The sequence below is a fragment of the Lolium rigidum genome, chromosome 6, assembly GCF_022539505.1.
Source record: "Lolium rigidum isolate FL_2022 chromosome 6, APGP_CSIRO_Lrig_0.1, whole genome shotgun sequence".
NCBI lineage: Eukaryota > Viridiplantae > Streptophyta > Magnoliopsida > Poales > Poaceae > Lolium > Lolium rigidum.
Window position 1 is genome coordinate 281,182,377 of NC_061513.1, and position 18,884 is coordinate 281,201,260.

The 18,884-nt window shown below is 41.7% G+C and overlaps 1 protein-coding gene across 1 annotated transcript; it reads right to left on the minus strand.

The window, feature by feature from the left end:
* Positions 1–827: 827 nt before the first annotated feature.
* On the minus strand, positions 828–3,086 carry LOC124664247 (subtilisin-like protease 1). The gene has a single exon (XM_047201813.1). It carries the CDS (start codon positions 3,084–3,086, stop codon positions 828–830), a length of 2,259 nt encoding a protein of 752 aa, XP_047057769.1.
* Positions 3,087–18,884: the final 15,798 nt, after the last annotated feature.

The window sequence follows — 18,884 nt, forward strand, 5'->3', positions numbered from 1 at the left end:
TAGGAGAAAAATCAGCATTTTGAAGTGCACAAAGAAGAGAGCAAATATAAGTTGCCTGGTCAACACTCTATGACGAAATTTGGTTTCAGAAAGACAGAAGAAAGACGGATTTGGTTCTAGTAGAAATATAGAAGAAAGACGGATTTGATTCTGGCGTCAAGCTTACAAAATCTACACAAGTAGTTTGTTGCCCTCTTGCCACGTGTGAATTGAAGCTGCAAATATTGGTCCTAGACCTGGATTTTTAGAAAGTGTCTGACAGTGTTAATGTTAATTGGGACTGCTTGCTTCAGGTTTCGCTGCAATTGGATAAAGCTATTCTGCACTCTGGATCGGCATAATTTATCGTCAATTCACAGTCCACCAGGTGGACACTTGAACCAGGACAAAAATCTGGTTTGATGATCTGAGCATGATAGGCGGGCTATACCTATGATGATTTGAACATCAAGATCTATGAAATCTACTCTTCCTCATTATCAGTGCGACGGCGGCAGGTGGCAGTGCAAAGTGGAGACTGAGCAGGACGTGCTGTGTGTGCGTGGTGCCGGAGTCACGAGAAATTCTCGAAGCGCCTGTGTTCAAGAGATACACATAAGCAATACCATACAAATCAAGTATACAGGAAAACCCGCTAGATTCAAAGAGTGTAGCCACATGAGAGAACAAAACTCAAAATACACCATAAACGACACAAAACATTGCAACATTAGATTATACTGGTTGACACCAATTTTATTCCGACGCCATTGTTTACATGAACTTTGTTTACTAGACACGAATGTGCGGGTAGACGGGAAAAGCCATAGATCTCAATGCATGAATATCTAAAATGGTGCCGATGCGGAATAACTATCTTTCACTCTGATGGATGCGACGATGGGGCTTCGCACGACATGCTTCTCTGACACCCATCTCAAGCTTCCTTCCACAGATTCTTCTTTACCCACCACGTGACTGCTCACTGTCAAGCTAAATGTTTTCTTCTCTCCAACCTTGGAGAACGTCAGCTTCTCCGGAAAGACATGCACCACCATTGATTTGGATGCATCCACCTTCACCGTATAGGTCGACTTTGATGGTCCGACATTCGTCACCGTTCGATTCACGGTGAATGGCATCGACGTCATAGGCACCGTAATCATCGGGTAGTTGAGCTGCGTGTTCTTGATCTTTGGTAGCGTTGCGCAATTCAGGCTTGAGTTGTGCTTCTGCATGATGGTTGCCAGGCCATGGTCGCCAAGGAGCCAACAAATATAACCTGCATAGTCACCAATGCTAAGGTCATACACTAGACCAGGGTCAGCTGCTCTGGTGGGGTTCACATGTCCAGCTCCTGTGTCATATGCACTCGCTTTCATGTATCGATGGTCCAAGATCGGTCCACCTCTGCTATCGACGATGTCTGATGTTGTCAAGATGGCAGACTTGATGGCAGCCGGTGACCAGGTAGGATGTATGCTCTTGATAAGCGCGACAACACCACTAACGTGTGGAGTTGCCATGGAAGTGCCGGATATGATGTTATAAGGTTCCCATGTAGATCCCATCTCCCGCCGCCATGCGGCTAGGATATTGAGCCCTGGTGCCAATATATCTGGCTTGAGCACACCGGCGTCGATCGTGCTTGGACCTCGGGAAGAGAACGACGCTACGACGGGGGCCGGGTGGATACCAACCAATGTGTTGTTGTACGTGATAGCAGCCACCGAGTTGGTCCCTGGCGACGACACATAAGATGTGAGGATGACACCATCGACCTCGGTTACCTGCACCACTCTAGAGTTGTAATCCAGAAGATCTATGGTGTAGCCATTGACCTTGTTGTTGAATAACACCACACCAGCCGCGCCAGCAATCATTAAGTGGGGGATCTTATAGTACTGATTCTTCTCCGACATGCTTTCACAAACAAGGATCTTACCGACGATGGCATTGTCCTCGTCATATTCGCAGTACCGAAATTTCTCGGAGAAGATGAGAGGATATGACTTTGAGCTTGGCTTAGCTTCCTGGGTAAGCGCTTGTCCATAGATACGCTTGCCATTGCCAAGACACACTTCGGCCTGAAAGCTCCGATCCACCGAGCCGGCAGCGACTGTGAGCAACCATGGAGCATCATTGCTGAGAAAGCCTGACGTGGGACCTTCATTGCCAGCCGCACACACCACGGTGATGCCCTTGGATATGGCACTAAACGCGCCGATGGCGATGGGGTCCTGATCAAAGCGCACACCCTTGCCGAAGCCATGGGAGAGTGAGAGGACATCCACCCCATCCTTGATGGCCGCATCCAGTCCAGCCAGTATGGCAGAATCATCACATCCATCATTTTTGCATACCTTGTACATGGCGATGTGGGCTCCAGGAGCTATTCCAGCAGCGGTGCCTGTGCCGATGCCATGATATGATGCGCCAGGGACGAAGTTCCCGGCGACTATGGATGAGGTGTGCGTCCCATGCCCCGATGTGTCATCAGGATCCTCGTTCCCAACAAGTGACTTGGCACCAATAAGTTTGTTGTTGCAGCCGGCCATCTTGCACGACCCCTTCCACCGTGATGGGGGTGGTGGGACGCCATGGTCATTGAAGGAAGGGTGTGCTGCATAGATGCCGGTGTCCAGCAACCCGACGATAACTCCCTTCCCATATTTGGCGTTGCTCCAGAACCCAGTGCCATTCCTCAGACCTAGGAACTCGGGTGTGTGCGTGGTCATGAGTTGCAGTGTTCGCTCTGGGAACGCTCGCACGAACCCTGGCTTCTTGGCCACCGCATCGAGCTCAGCCCCTGTGAGCCTCGCGGCAAAGCCGCTAAATACTTGGGTGTAGGAGTGGAGAAGACGTAGCCTGCTAGATTCACCGCCACACGAGCCTAGCAAGAAAGACTCATGCCACCGGCGGTGATCCTCCTCCCTGGCACTCGAGCGCGGTGGATCGACAAGCACGATATAAGTGCGATATGCAGAGGTTTCTGTGGTATTCTTTTGTGCCCGTTCGATAGCTGGGTTGATGTAGCACAACCCGGGTGTAAAAAAGAGGGTGATGAATAATAGAAGTGTCGGTATGAAATTGGAAAACGCAGCCATTGCTGCAGAGCAAACACACAAATATGATGAAGATGATGGTGATGCTTGGAACAGAGTCTGGGTGCCCTTTATACACCACGAATGATCCATGCAGTATATCGTAATTTTGGCACCATTATTTACTTGATAAATGCACCGGATGCAACAACATAAATGATTTTAATATGTGCCATATCTGAATGATCTCGTACGATTAGGTGGGAGGCCAGCAACCTTTGTAGTAGTACCTACAAGACCGGTGATCAATGCAGTTTGTGCCAAATCTAAATGATCAGGATTACGTGGGAGCATCGCAATCTTTGGTAATTAATAGTATCTCTGGCACTAAATACTTATCGCAGATTCACCGAATCTAGACATATTTTAGACTATATTTAAATGCGGTGAAATATTTAGAGAAAATACAAGATCTTCTTTATATTCTGCATAAATGATATACTAAGATTTCTTCGTGTGAACATATATTTGCCATCGCTAAAACTATAGTTAATATTCAAATTAACAGCCGGTGGCTTGTACCTCATAAATGGCAATATTGAAGAGTCATACTACCTCCGTTCTAAAGAGTAAGGTTTATATTATTTTTGAAAAGTTAAACAATATATACTACATCTGTTCCAAATCGTAAGACTTATATTTTTTTAAAGTCAAAACAATTAAAGTTTGATCAAACTTCTAGAAAAATCTATCAATAAATATGATATTTTGTAGATACCATATGGAAATATATTTCATTACCTATCTAATGATAGTATTTTGCATCATAATGTTTGTTTTAAAATTTGATCAAACTTAACATAGTTTGACTTTTTAAAAATAGTATAAGCTTTCAGCTTTGGAATGGAGGTAGTATAAAGTTTGATTAAGTTTTTACAAAAAAATAGTAAATTATAAAATTAATATTATTAGATACATCATCAAATATATTTTCATATGATATATGTACAACATCATATTTATTGATAGATTATCTAAGATTTGGTCAAACTTTACATGGTTGACTTTTGAAAAAATGTCATAGTTATAGATACGTGATTACGTGGAACACATCTATAACTCTGCAATCTACCTAGAGCTTCAGAGCAAGGACGGTCCACAAATTTTGGTGGTTCTACGACGATATGACACTAATGGCCCCTTGTTCACAGTGGCGGAAGCTTCCATAGAGCTTTAGTTTGTGCCAAATCTAAATGATCAGGATTACGTGGGAGCATTGCAATATTTGGTAATTAATAGTACCTCTGGCACTAAATATTTATCGTAGATTCACCGAATCTAGACATATTTTAGACTATATTTAAATGAAATGAAATATTTGGAGAAGATACAAGATCTTCTTTATATTCTGCATAAATGATATACTAAGATTTCTTCGTGTGAACATATATTTGCCATCACTAAAACTATAGTTAAGATTCAAATTAACAGTTGGTGGCTTGTGCCTCATAAATGACAATATTGAAGAGTCATACTACCTCCATTCCAGAGTGAAAGGTTTATATTATTTTTGAAAAGTTAAACTATATATACTACCTTTGTTCCAAATCGTAAAGCTTATATTTTTAAAAGTCAAACCAATTAAAATTTGACCAAACTCTTAGAAAAATCTATCAATAAATATGATATTTTGTAGATACCATATGAAACTTTATTTCATTATCTATCTAATGATATTGATTTTGTATTTTGTATCTTAATGATTTTTCTGTAAAAACTTGATTAAACTTGACATAATTTGACTTTTTTAAAATAATATAAGCCTTAAACTTTGGAATGGAGGTAGTATAAAGTTTGATTATATTTTTACAAAAAAATAACTAGTAAAATATAAAATCAATATCATTAAACACATCGTGAAATATAGTTTCATATGATATCTCTACAACATCATATTTGTTGAAAGATTATCAAAAATTAGGTCAAACTTTCCGTGGTTTGACTTTTGAAAAAAATAAGTCATACTTATAGATACGTGGAACACACCTAAACTCTGTAAGCTAGCCATAAAATTCTTTTGCTTCGTAGTTTGGCACCGTAGTATTGAAGTCAACCAAGAAAAGATCAAGGACATCTTCAATAGTATCTCAATACCAACTTGCGTATAGGACATGCAGTAGCTCACGGTTGTTAGCCACCTTGGTGAGAAGACAATGCCTCTTGAATAAAGCACATAAATTTTTTTAGGACGGAGAAGCTGATTCCACCTTGCCAGAGTTGAAAGGAATTCTCTATTCTGCCCCATCCTCGCAGCACCTGAGGCCCGAGAGCCCAAGCTATTGTACTTGGCGGCGACCAACAGTGTCATCAGCATCCTCATCTTGGTAGAACACAAGGAAGAAGTACACGAGTATAGAGTCTATCGACCAGTCTACTACGCCAGTGAAGTCTTACCGGAACCCAAGAAGCGCTACCCCCACTATCCAAGAAGCGCTACCCCCACTAGCTGAAGTTTTCCTCGCTTCCCAGATGTTGATGCATTACGTCCAAGAACATTACATTACAGTTGTGAGCAAGGCTTCACTGTCCGCCATCATCAACAACTATGATGCCACATGCAGGGTAGCGAAGTAAGGCATTGAATTTACCACTTTCTAAATCAACTACAAAGCATACGACACTATCAAGCCACAAGTCTTGGTGGATTTTTAAAGAAATATATAACTACATAGGACATATAACGGTCTAATATTTAGTACTCTCTCCGTGGAACAAAGTATGTCCCAACTTTATCTAAGTTTATTAGCTGTCTAATATGTATTACCCCCTCCGTCCAATAAATGATGTCTCATCTTTGTTTAAATTTAGGTACATCTATACATTAAACCATGTATAAATACATCCAAATTTTGATGAAGTTGGGATATCCTTTGTTGGATGGAGAGAGTAATACAATTTTGACCAAAATATCTTTGCCCTGGATGTCATTGGCAAATAATAAAATTCAGATTCATTTTGAAAGCCGTCATCGGCCACTTGTGTTAGGGCATCTCCAGGGCTCTAGGTTCATTTGCACAAAGCTGGATTTATTTCATAAACACTTTAATAGCCAAGACTCTTCATTTGTCAAAAGTTACTCAAGTGAGAACATTAGTGTCATTCCAACACTTAGTGGTAGTCATGTCAAAGTCATCATTCAAGTTTAAGTCACAAGTCACCAGTCACATTTTGAAAAGTTCTGATGACGGAACAGTATGGCCTTTCCAACTGTCCATGACCGCGGACGCGGCTATTCGAATAGTTTTACACTCTGCAGAGGTCGCACACTTTTGCCACAACATTTGCAATAATCCATCAGGGGTAACTGGCCCTGATTTATCACACTCAGTGTGCGGACTACCAACCATAACCTTTCACTTACATACCCTAGTGTAGGCACCTCTCCCCATGAGCTTGGCCTCCCAGCCATGGCAAACCGCCATCCTGGGAACTGCACAGGGCTTGGGTAGGACATTCACCTCATTTCATGTCATTTCACTTTGAACGGAGGCAGCCTCGACATAACCCCTATGACGCTTGTTTAGAGGGAACCCATACTAAAGCACATAAATTTCCAGTTAAGCCCTACCCATGATCAGGTATTGTGGGGGTACTCTAAAATTGGCATGGTATCGCATCCGAACCCAACCATCAGTTTTTTTCAAAGAGTCACCTTTTCATTCAAAGATCATATTCACCTTCAAAACTTTCAATAGAATGAATCATCATTCCAAGGTTTTCAAAATCATTTGCTTCACAAGTTCCCATCTAGAGTAGTCAATTTTAGTTTAGCACTAGCAACTAATCATGAGGGGTGCTAACTAAGTTTTTGGTCTCTAGGCTAAGTTTTAAGCTCTTGTAGTATTCTTCCTCTAGACCAATATCAATTATAAGAAAAAGCTTTGGTAAACAAAGTAAAGTTAAAGCAAGATAAAACTTGGGTTTGGATGAATAAGACTTTAAATACCAATACTATTGCCATAGTCTCTTGCACTAGTAACTTGGCAATAGTAGAAGTTGCATTGGTAATAGCTTGCCTTGGTTGGTGTACTGATCAAAGTGTTCTTCTTCTTCTTCGTAGAAGACTTCCTCTTCCTCGTAGCCTTCGGTACTAGCGTCTATAAACGGATATGAGGTAACAATCACCAAACAATACTTAAGTACTAGATTTAATCACTCAAAGGGATCACACAAGCTAATCTAGCATCACAACATTATTAACATGGTGGTTGGCTTTGTTTCCTTTTAAGAAAAATAATTTCCTCTCATTGATATATTTATTAGAGTTTCTATTTATTTCCTTTGAGAAATAATTTCCTCTCATTGCATATTACTAAGATTTAATATCCTCAAATATTAAGTATGAGATCATGTTGACCTAAGTCAACACTTCACATTTACCATTTGAGAAAACGATTTAAATGAGATACTTCATCTCATGCAATTTAAATACTACTATGGCATAATTTAATATTCTCAAATAATAACATATGAGGTCATGAAGTCTAATGTCATCACCTCACATTGAATTACTTGGGAAAGTGATTTAAATGAGATGCTACATCTCATAGAATTTAAATACTATTTTTGAAATAATTTATATGAGCTAGAAATGGCCACATAGCCACTATTTAAATCTATCCCATGATCATAGGAGACAACCATGCCATATTTTTACATATTCATGTAGACAATGTGAAATGTGATTTTTCAAAGTTGGAATCAACTCAAAATTCGTTATGGTTGATTTTTAATAAATATTTGAATTTGGAAAAGGTACTGACTTGTTATTTTCATTGCAAGTGATCTAAAATGAATTAGGGTTTGAGACCAGTGGGGTTTGATAGAGAATTTCATAAGCTTTCCAGAAATATAAAATTCATCAAATTTGGCTCAGTAGATTTTGTTTTATTAAATTTTGAATTTGGCACCAGTATTGAATTTCAGTTAAACGAAATAAATCGAATTTGAAATTATTGGGCTGCGCGGGAAAACTAAACGGGCCAGAGGGGAAAAAGAAAACGGGCCGGACCAGCTACGTGTCTCGCACAAGCGGGCCGCCTGACCGTGGGTCCCAGGCGTCAGTGACTTTTAAACGCCAAAACGGTAAGTTTCAACGTGGGCCGCAAGATTAGAATCAGATCGAACGGGTGAGGGGAGTCGTCGTCTCCGGCGAGACACGACCCTTCTGGCGGGGAGGCTAGGGGGTCGGAGGGCTCACCGGTGGCCGGCGATCGTCGGCGAGGTGATATAGCGACGTTGTTGACGGCGGCGGAGCTCCTGGTACGGGCGGCGTCTCCGGGGGTGGCTCCTAGCGTCGACTCCTTCTGCGGCAGCTCCGCGGACTCCGGCGAGCAATTGGGGCGGCTCCGGCGGTAATGTGGAGAGGGAAGTGGTCGAGGAGGCTCAGGGAGAAGAGGGGGCGAGTGGTGTGAGGAATGGAGGCTGGGGTTGCCTCTATTTATAGCGGCGAAGGGTGCTGCGGGTGCACGGGCATGGCGATGGTGGCGACGACTCTACAGAGGGTCAGAGGCGTGGGCGAGGGCAGGGGACTGGTCTGCGTCGTCTGGCGGTCCTCACGCGCGTCATGGCACAGCAGGAGGTGGACGGGAGCGTGCGAGCGACGTCAAGGTCTGGGCAGTACTGCGGCGGAGATCGGCGATGATGGCGATGGCGACAGTGCCTGGGCGGGGAAAAGGAGGTGTCTAGGAGGGAGCTGGTGCGTAGGTGAGTGCGCGTGCGAGAGGAGAGAGCGAGGGGAGGACGGACGTGACGGGGCGAGGCGGTGCTCTGGCGCGTCCAGTGGCATGTCTGTGCGCGTCTGGGCGTCACTGGGTGATACGTCTCCAACGTATCTATAATTTCTTATGTTCCATGCTAGTTTTATGACAATACCTGCATGTTTTGTTCACACTTTATATCGTTTTGATGCATTTTCCGGAACTAACCTATTAACGAGATGCCGAAGTGCCAGTTCCTGTTTTCTTCTGTTTTTGGTTTCAGAAATCCTACAAAGGAAATATTCTCGAAATTGGACGAAATCAACGCCCAGGGTCTTATATTTCACGGAAGCTTCCAGAGAGCCAGAGAGGGACCAGAGGGGAGCCCTGGGGGCCCCACCCACCTGGCGGCGCGGCCAAAGGGGTGGGGGCCCTATGGTCTGGCTCCACCAGGACTCCTCCGAGGCTGCCCTTTCGCCTATATAAAGCCTCCGTCGCGAAAACCCTAAAACAATAAGCCACGGGACGAGAAAAGTTACGCAGCCTCCGCCATCGCGAAGCCATGTTCGGGGGACAGAAGTCTCTGTTCCGGCACACCGCCAGGACGGGGAATTGCCCCCGGAATCCATCTCCATCGACACCACCGCCATCTACATCGCCGCTGATGTCTCCCATGATGAGGAGGGAGTAGTTCTCCCTCGAGGCTAAGGGCTCTACCGGTAGCTATGTGGTTAATCTCTCTCTCATGTACCTCAATACAATGATCTCATGAGCTGTCTTACATGATTGAGATCCATATGATGAGCTTTGCATCACTATTAATCTATGTGCTACTCTAGTGATGTTATTAAAGTAGTCTATTCCTCCTCCATGATGTAAAGTTGACAGTGTGTGCATCATGTAGTACTTGGCATAGGTTATGATTGTGATCTCTTGTAGATTATGAAGTTAACTATTACTATGCACTCTAGAGGTTACTTTAATATGAACTCCGGAATTACTCTCCATGGTGTGACAGTGACAGTGTTTGCATCGTGTGTGATTCCTTTATGACATTGTGGAGCTTGTTTACTCCGGCTTGAGGGCGCTCTCGTAGCCCTACACAATGAATGGTGTTTGTTATCCAACAATAGAGTCTTTGAAAGTAGCATAAGAGAAGAGAAGTTGTTTATTTATGTGATCATTGTTGAGAGTGTCCACTAGTGAAAGTATGATCCCTAGGCCTTGTTTCTAAGCATTGAAACACCGTTTCCAACAAGTTTTGTTACATGTTTACTCGCTGCCATATTTATTTCAGATTGCTATTACCACTCACAATCATCCATATTACTTGTATTTCAATATCTCTTCGCCGAACTAGTGCACCTATACATCTGACAAGTGTATTAGGTGTGTTGGGGACACAAGAGACTTCTTGTATCGTAATTGCAGGGTTGTTTGAGAGGACTATCTTTGACCTCTACCTCCCTGAGTTCGATAAACCTTGGGTGATTCACTTAAGGGAAACTTGCTGCTGTTCTACAAACCTCTGCTCTTGGAGGCCCAACACTGTCTACAGGAATAGAAGCGTGCATAGACATCAAGCTATTTTCTGGCGCCGTTGCCGGGGAGGTAAGGTAAAAGGTATTCACATCCTCCGACTACTAAGCTATTTCCTAGCACTGTTGCCGGTGTGTGAGTGCTCGAAGCTATTTCCTTTAGATCCTGCAATTATATCTTTTTGTTTCTTGTTTTCACTAGTTAGGCTTAATGGAAAACAACCAAAAAATGAGAGATCTTTATGAACTTTATCTTGAGTTAGGACATGAGGTGTTTGAAGAGAAAATTAAAAAACCTATGGAACTTTATATGCATGCTAATGGCAATGTTATTAGTATGAATGCTTTGAACACCATTGTTGCTAATGCTATGGAAAATTCTAAGCTTGGGGAAGCTGGTTTTGATGAGCATGATATTTTTAGTCCCCCAAGTTTTGAGGAGAAAATTTTCTTTGATGATACTTTACCTCCTATTTATGATGATTATAATGATAGTGGTATTTTGGTGCCACCTACTATGGAGGATAAAGGTTATTATGATTATACCATGACTGCAATTTATGATGATTACAATGATGGTTATGGTAGTTTTACTCCCACTATTACTAATAAAATTGATTATGCTTATGTGGAGAGTAATAATTTTATGCATGTAGCTCATGATAAGAATATTTCATGTGATAGTTATATTATTGAATTTGTTCATGATGCTACTGAAAGTTATTATGAGAGAGGGAAACATGGTTATATGCATCTTAATAATATTAAGTTTCCCCTCTTTATGTTGAGAGTCTTGAAGTTGCGCTTGTGTTGCCTTTCTATGCTTGTCGCATTATGCTTACATGACTTGTTTATTTACAAGATTCCTTTTCATAGGAAGTGGGTTAGGCTTAAATGTGTTTTGAATTTGCTTCTTGATGCTCTCTTTTGCTTCAACTCTTATTTCTTGCGCGAGCATCATTAAAATTACTGAGCCCATCTTAATGGCTATAAAGAATGCACTTCTTGGGAGATAACCCATGTTTTTATTTTGCTACTGTTTTGCTGTGTCTTGGAAGTTGTTACTACTGTAGCAACCTCTCCTTATCTTTATTTTATTGCATTATTGTGCCAAGTAAAGTCTTTGATAGTAAGGTTGATACTAGATTTGGATTACTGCACAGAAACAGATTTCTTACTGTCACAAAATTGAGCAGCCCCGTATGTAGGTAACTCAGAAAAATCTGCCAATTTACGTGCGTGATCCTCAGATAGGTACGCAACTTTCATTCAATTTGAGCTTTTTCATCTGAGCCTATTAAGTGCCCCTGAAAAATTCGTCTTTACGGACTGTTCTGTTTTGACAGATTCTGCCTTTTATTTCGCATTGCCTGTTTTGCTATGTTTGATGGATTCCTTTGTTCCATTAACTTTCAGTAGCTTTGGGCAATATCCAGAAGTGTTAAGAATGATTGTGTTACCTCTGAAAATGTGAATTTTTGATTATGCACTAACCCTCTAATGAGTTTGTTTCGAGTTTGGTGTGGAGGAAGTTTTCAAGGGTCAAGAGAGGAGGATGATATACTATAATCAAGAAGAGTGAAAAGTCTAAGCTTGGGGATGCCCCCGTGGTTCATCCCTACATATTTCAAGAAGACTCAAGCATCTAAGCTTGGGGATGCCCAAGGCATCCCCTTCTTCATCGACAACTTATCAGGTCACCTCTAGTGAAACTATATTTTTATTCCGTCACATCTTATGTACTTTACTTGGAGCGTCTGTGTGTTTTTATTTTTGTTTTGTTATTTTCATTCTCTGAATAAATTCATGCTCATGTGGGAGAGAGACACGCTCCTCTTTTTCATATGAACACTAGTGTTCTTCGCTTTTACTTTTAATGTTCATGGCGGAGTTGAAAACCGCTTCGTTAATTGCTATATGGTTGGAAACAGAAAATGCTTCATGTGGTAATTGGTATATTGTCTTGAATAATTTGATACTTGGCAATTGTTGTGCTCATATAGATCATGTTTAAGCTCTTGCATCATGTACTTTTCACCTATTAATGAAGAACTACATAGAGCTTGTTAAAATTTGGTTTGCATGATTGGTCTCTCTAAGTCTAGATATTTTCTGGTGAAGTGTTTGAACAACAAGGAAGACAGTATGGAGTCTTATAATGCTTGCAATATGTTCTTATGTAAGTTTTGCTGTACCGGTTTATACTTGTGTTTGCTTCAAACAATCTTGCTAGCCTAAGCCTTGTATTGAGAGGGATTACTTCTCGTGCATCCAAAACCTTGAGCCAAAACCTATGCCATTTGTGTCCACCATACCTACCTACTATGTGGTATTTCTCTGCCATTCCAAAGTAAATTTCTTGAGTGCTACCTTTAAAATTGCATTCCTTGTCTTTGCAATATATAGCTCATGGGAAAATAGCCTTAAAAACTATTGTGGTATTGAATATGTTGCGATATATCTTATTTCTTATAAGTTGCTTGTTGAGCGGTAACCATGTTTCTGGGGACGCCATCAACTTTTACCTTTGTTGAATATCATGTGAGTTGCTATGCATGTTCGTCTTGTCTGAAGTAAGGGCGATTTTCATGATCAAATGGTTTGAGTATGCATATTGTTAGAGAAGAACATCGGGCCGCTAACTAAAGCCATGAATCATGGTGGAAGTTTCAGTTTGGACACTAATCCTCAATCTCTTATGAGAATATTATCTGTTGTTGAATGCTTATACATTAAAGAGGAGTACATTATCTGTTGTCTATGTTGTCCCGGTATGGATGTCCTAAGTTGAGATCTATCAAAAACGATAAATCAAATGCGATCTATCTCCTTGGACCTTTGTACAGGCGGCATAGAGGTACCCCTTTGTGACACTTGGTTGAAACATATGTTATGCAATGATAATCCGTGTTAATCCAAGCTAATTAGGACAAGGTGCGAGCACTATTGGTATTCTATGCATGAGGCTTGCAACTTATAAGATGTATTATGCATAACACATATGATTTATTACTACCGTTGACAAAATTGTTTCTATGTTTTCAAAATGAAAAGCTCTAGCACAAAAATAGTAATCCATGCTTCCCTCTTGGAAGGGCCTTTCTTTTACTTTATGTTGAGTCAGTTTACCTACTTCTTTCTATCTTAGAAGCAAACACTTGTGTCAACTGTGTGCATTGATTCTTACATGTTTACCTATTGCACTTGTTATATTGCTTTATGTTGACAACTATCCATGAGATATACATGTTGAAGTTGAAAGCAATTGCTGAAACTTAATCATCCTTTGTGTTGCTTCAAAACCTTCTACTAAGAATCTATTGCTTTATGAGTTAACTCTTATGCAAGACTTATTGATGCTTGTCTTGAAAGTACTATTCATGAAAAGTCTTTGCTATATGATTCAGTTGTTTAGTCATTGTCTTTACTATTGCTTTGAATCACTTCATTCATCTTATATGCTTTACAATAGTATGATCAAGATTATGTAAGTAGCATGTCACTTCAGAAATTATCCTTGTTATCGTTTACCTACCCGAGGGCGAGTAGGAACTAAGCTTGGGGATGCTTGATACGTCTCCAACGTATCTATAATTTCTTATGTTCCATGCTAGTTTTATGACAATACCTACATGTTTTGTTCACACTTTATATCGTTTTGATGCATTTTCCGGAACTAACCTATTAACGAGATGCCGAAGTGCCAATTCATGTTTTCCTCTGTTTTTTGGTTTCAGAAATCCTACAAATGAAATATTCTCAGAATTGGACGAAATCGACGCCCAGGGTCTTATATTTGACGGAAGCTTCCAGAGAGCCAGAGAGGGACCAGAGGGGAGCCCTGGGGGCCCCACCCCATCTGGCGGCGCGGCCAAAGGGGGGGGCGCGCCCCCCTATGGTCTGGCTCCACCAGGACTCCTCCGAGGCTGCCCTTCCGCCTATATAAATCCTCCGTCGCAAAAACCCTAAAACAATAAGCCACGGGACGAGAAAAGTTACGCTGCCGCCGCCATCGCGAAGCCAAGTTCGGGGGACAGAAGTCTCTGTTCCGGCACGCCGCCGGGACGGGGAATTGCCCCCGGAATCCATCTCCATCGACACCACCGCCATCTTCATCACCGCTGCTGTCTCCCATGATGAGGAGGGAGTAGTTCTCCCTCGAGGCTAAGGTATCTACCGGTAGCTATGTGGTTAATCTCTCTCTCATGTACCTCAATACAATGATCTCATGAGCTGCCTTACATGATTGAGATCCATATGATGAGCTTTGTATCACTATTAATCTATGTGCTACTCTAGTGATGTTATTATAGTCTATTCCTCCTCCATGATGTAAAGTTGACAGTGTGTGCATCATGTAGTACTTGGCGTAGGTTATGATTGTGATCTCTTGTAGATTATGAAGTTAACTATTACTATGCACTCTAGAGGTTACTTTAATATGAACTCCGGAATTACTCTCCATGGTGTGACAGTGACAGTGTTTGCATCGTGTGTGATTCCTTTATGACATTGTGGAGCTTGTTTACTCCGGCTTGAGGGTGCTCTCGTAGCCCTACACAATGAATGGTGTTTGTTATCCAACAATAGAGTCTTTGAAAGTAGCATAAGAGAAGAGAAGTTGTTTATTTATGTGATCATTGTTGAGAGTGTCCACTAGTGAAAGTATGATCCCTAGGCCTTGTTTCTAAGCATTGAAACACCGTTTCCAACAAGTTCTGTTACATGTTTAATCGCTGCCATATTTATTTCAGATTGCTATTACCACTCACAATCATCCATATTACTTGTATTTCACTATCTCTTCGCCGAACTAGTGCACCTATACATCTGACAAGTGTATTAGGTGTGTTGGGGACACAAGAGACTTCTTGTATCGTAATTGCAGGGTTGCTTGAGAGGACTATCTTTGACCTCTACCTCCCTGAGTTCGATAAACCTTGGGTGATTCACTTAAGGGAAACTTGCTGCTGTTCTACAAACCTCTGCTCTTGGAGGCCCAACACTGTCTACAGGAATAGAAGCGTGCGTAGACATCACTGGGCGCGTGCTGTCCGGGGCGTGTGGTGCTCTCCTTCGTCCTTGGAAAGTACAAGCGTGCTCAGTGGGGTGAGGGCGAGCCAGTAGACATGGTGAGAGGGACCAGAGAGGAGTGGAGAGGATGATGGCATGGGAGTGGCATGGAGGGGTTGGCATGGACTTGTCTTGATCATTATCATCATGGTACTGTGGTAGAGGGGCTTGGCTTGGTCCAGGGGGTTCAAGGAGAAGTCAATGATGACAAATGTGGTGATGGTTTAGTCTAAAATCCAGGGGATATTAGAGAGTATGCACTTTCCAGAAATTTGCACACAAGGTGTTTCATGTAATGGCCGAAAGAGAAAAATATTTGAATTTTGCCAAACTTTTTCGTGGGTGTGATTCGAATACTATTTGGCACAGAGTGGTGGTGTTGGTTTGCAAAATGGAAGAGGTTTGAGAAAATCCAAAATGAGTATGATCTTAAATCTGCTTTGGTGTTGCAACTTTGCTTGATTATATTAAGCAATTGACAAAGAATTTGTAAGGTTGGTCTTTACCAAAGATGATCCTCTTGATGAGTTCTTGGATGAGGTGCAAAGAGTTGAGCAAGTCTAGATTAGAAATCTCTTAATACAGAGGCTCAAAGTAGGTAAGATGTTAAAATTGGCAGATTTGACCATTATCATATGTGAGTGAGTTTTGATTTTTCTTTTGATTTTTTTTGCATTTCTTTGATTCAAATGTTATTATTTTGAGTTTAGTTATGTTTCCAAACCATTGGCACAAGGTAAAATGGCCTAGGTTAAATATTTACAAAATAGCCATAGGCTCATATGAGTTGATATTCTTATTTTCTTTTCTTTTTATTTGTTTCTCTTTGATTCACTTAGGCATGGTTGAGGGTTCATTTAGTGTTAGATTGGGTTTAGTAATGGTTTCAAATCATTTAGCTAAAGTAAAAAATGGCATAGGTCAAGATTTGTAATTATGGCTATATGCCCACATAAGCTTTTTCTTTTCTTTTGTTTTACTTTTATTTGTTCCTCTTTGGTGTTGAAAAGGGTAGGGTTTAGGGTTTAGAAACATGTTCAATACATCAAACAAACTATCATGGCAAAAATCACATCATACATACTTGAATACTATGCATATCAAGTGGTTCAATTAAAGTTTTTGTTGGCTCCAAAATTTGAAATAAGTGAAACTCATTTTCTTCTTTGTTTTAAAATTTGGGATGTTACACAATTGCTGCGGACCAGAGCAGGTACGTCGTGCGGATCTGAGGCAACATAAATGAGAAGATTGCACGTCGTGTCATGTTCCATCATCGTTGCCATGGATTGGTGCACAGCGCACACCCACTATCACTAGTAGGGAAAGCCTCATCAGTGGCGCATCAAAAAATGATTCTGTGGCGCACGAGCGGTGCTCCACAGAAACTTCGCCACAAAAATAAGGTTTTTGTGGCGCACCGTCCCATGCGCCACAGAATTAAGGTTTCTGTGGTGCACTGGAGGTGGTGCGCCACAGAAATAGGAGGTTTTGTGGTCCATATGGTCTAGCTGCGCCACAGAAATAGGTGCGCCACTGAATTATGTTTTGATGCGCCACAAAACAATGTACATGTATACTCGATTTTGTGTTGCCTGGTGTATTATACAGGTTTTATACAAGTTTTGTACACAATATACAGGTTATATACAGATATAATATAGACGGATATAATATGGACACATATAACATAACAACATTATACATCATCATCACATTACTTAGAGCCCGATCAAGTTATACATATAGTTTCATATAACTCATAATCCATGCAAATTAATTAAGTTCATCATCTCTAGATACAAATGAAGTGACACCACCGGCCGCCGCCTACACTAGGATGAAATAGAGTACCTCTGCGACGATGGTGAGCAAGAGCGAGGGCACAAGGAAGGTCTTCATCTTCATCTTGCTCTTGTTCGACTGGTGCTTCCTCCACTTGGCAACCGCCTCGTGTCTAGTCGGGTACCGTACTCCCCTCTGGATGCGGGAATAGCAACATGAACTAAATGTCCTGTCCAAGCCAAAGAACTTACCCCGAAAAGTCCTGACAAATGATGATTGAGACGAGATTCCGCGTTTTTGAACCACGAAAGGCTTGGTTTCCATTTGGGTTGTAGATGTAACCAACCCGCTATTAAGGACAGCGTAGAAAGAAATAATAGAAAAAGAGCTCCCAGTATAAAGATCGTCATTGGTGCGTAATCCTATTGTATACCACCACTGATAAACTCCAGAATAGGCGATATTAACTGGACCAGCAGCACCTCCTCGAGTAAAGGCTTCCACAGCGGGTTGACCAAAATGAGGATCCCAAATAGCATGAGCAATAGGTCTTACGTGTAAAGGCGCTGAACTTGTGCACCTGTTTCTTGCACTCCTCCCACTCCTCGTACACTCCTGGAACCCGCCCCTCGAACACGACGTAGTACGTCATCTCTATGGACACAAGGCATATTAGTATATAATGCAATGGAAAGAGTTAGAGGGTTCACATGCATACATATTCGCAAGAATTAAAGCAAGGAAATAATAATAAACCTAAAAGACATATAGCATCGGTATCACATAAGTAATCAAGTTCAATGATAATGACTACAATAGTAATTGAAGTCCAACAACGATGACCACCGTTTCGAGCAAATTAAGCAAGTTTAGTTTACAACATAGTACAAATTGTCCATCGATTCAAAGTAATGCTAGGCACACCGGCCTCGATCAACGAGATGTCTTCTTGAGCGGCTCCGGGAATGGCTTGTACAAGCCCTTCGTCGTCCACGTCCTTCCATCACCCTGCCTATGTAGGCGTTCTTCGATATCCCTCTTAGACAACCCTCTGAGTTGGTGTAAGAGCCCCGATCCGTTGGATACATCTTGTACGATAATTTCCGAGAGCTTTACTTGGATGCGATGGAAGTCTTCTCTTAGATCATCATCATTGATGTCCCTCGACATTTTAATGGGGTCTCACTTACTAGGTGGCAGACACATCATCTCTGCATCCTCGACAAACCCTTTAAGGTAATGGAGGACATAGAAGGCCTCCTTAATGCTGCCAGCTGGCTGCTTGATGCAAGGGAAGTCGATCACGTGCTTGAACCCGAGCTTTTTAGTGTGCGACCTGATATATTGCCCATTCTTGTCGAATGTGCCTCCATTTTTGGAGTAGCCAAGGATAGCCTCATCGAGAACACCCCTTATTCTTGTATTCTTTCTTCGTCGTCGTATTCGACGAGTCAAAATACTGGGCTAGTGACCACTTCGGGCAAAGGATGATGAGTGTGCAGTATTTGTCCCTGCTCAACACATGCAATTGAAATGGAATGTTGGAAATGATCGGCAATGGAAGAAATATATAAGAAAGCATAAGTTACGACGGCCGTGAGCGGATGTGTACTTACTCGGGAAAGACAGGTAGAAGAATGGTGTTGCTCTCTTTGTACATGAGCATGAAGCTCTGGAGATACCGCACCGCCTTGGTTCGTGTCCTT

Coding starts and splice junctions, on each gene's coding strand:
- LOC124664247 (XM_047201813.1), bottom strand. CDS start 3,086: ATGGCTGCGTTTTCCAATTTCATACCGACACTTCTATTATTCATCACC.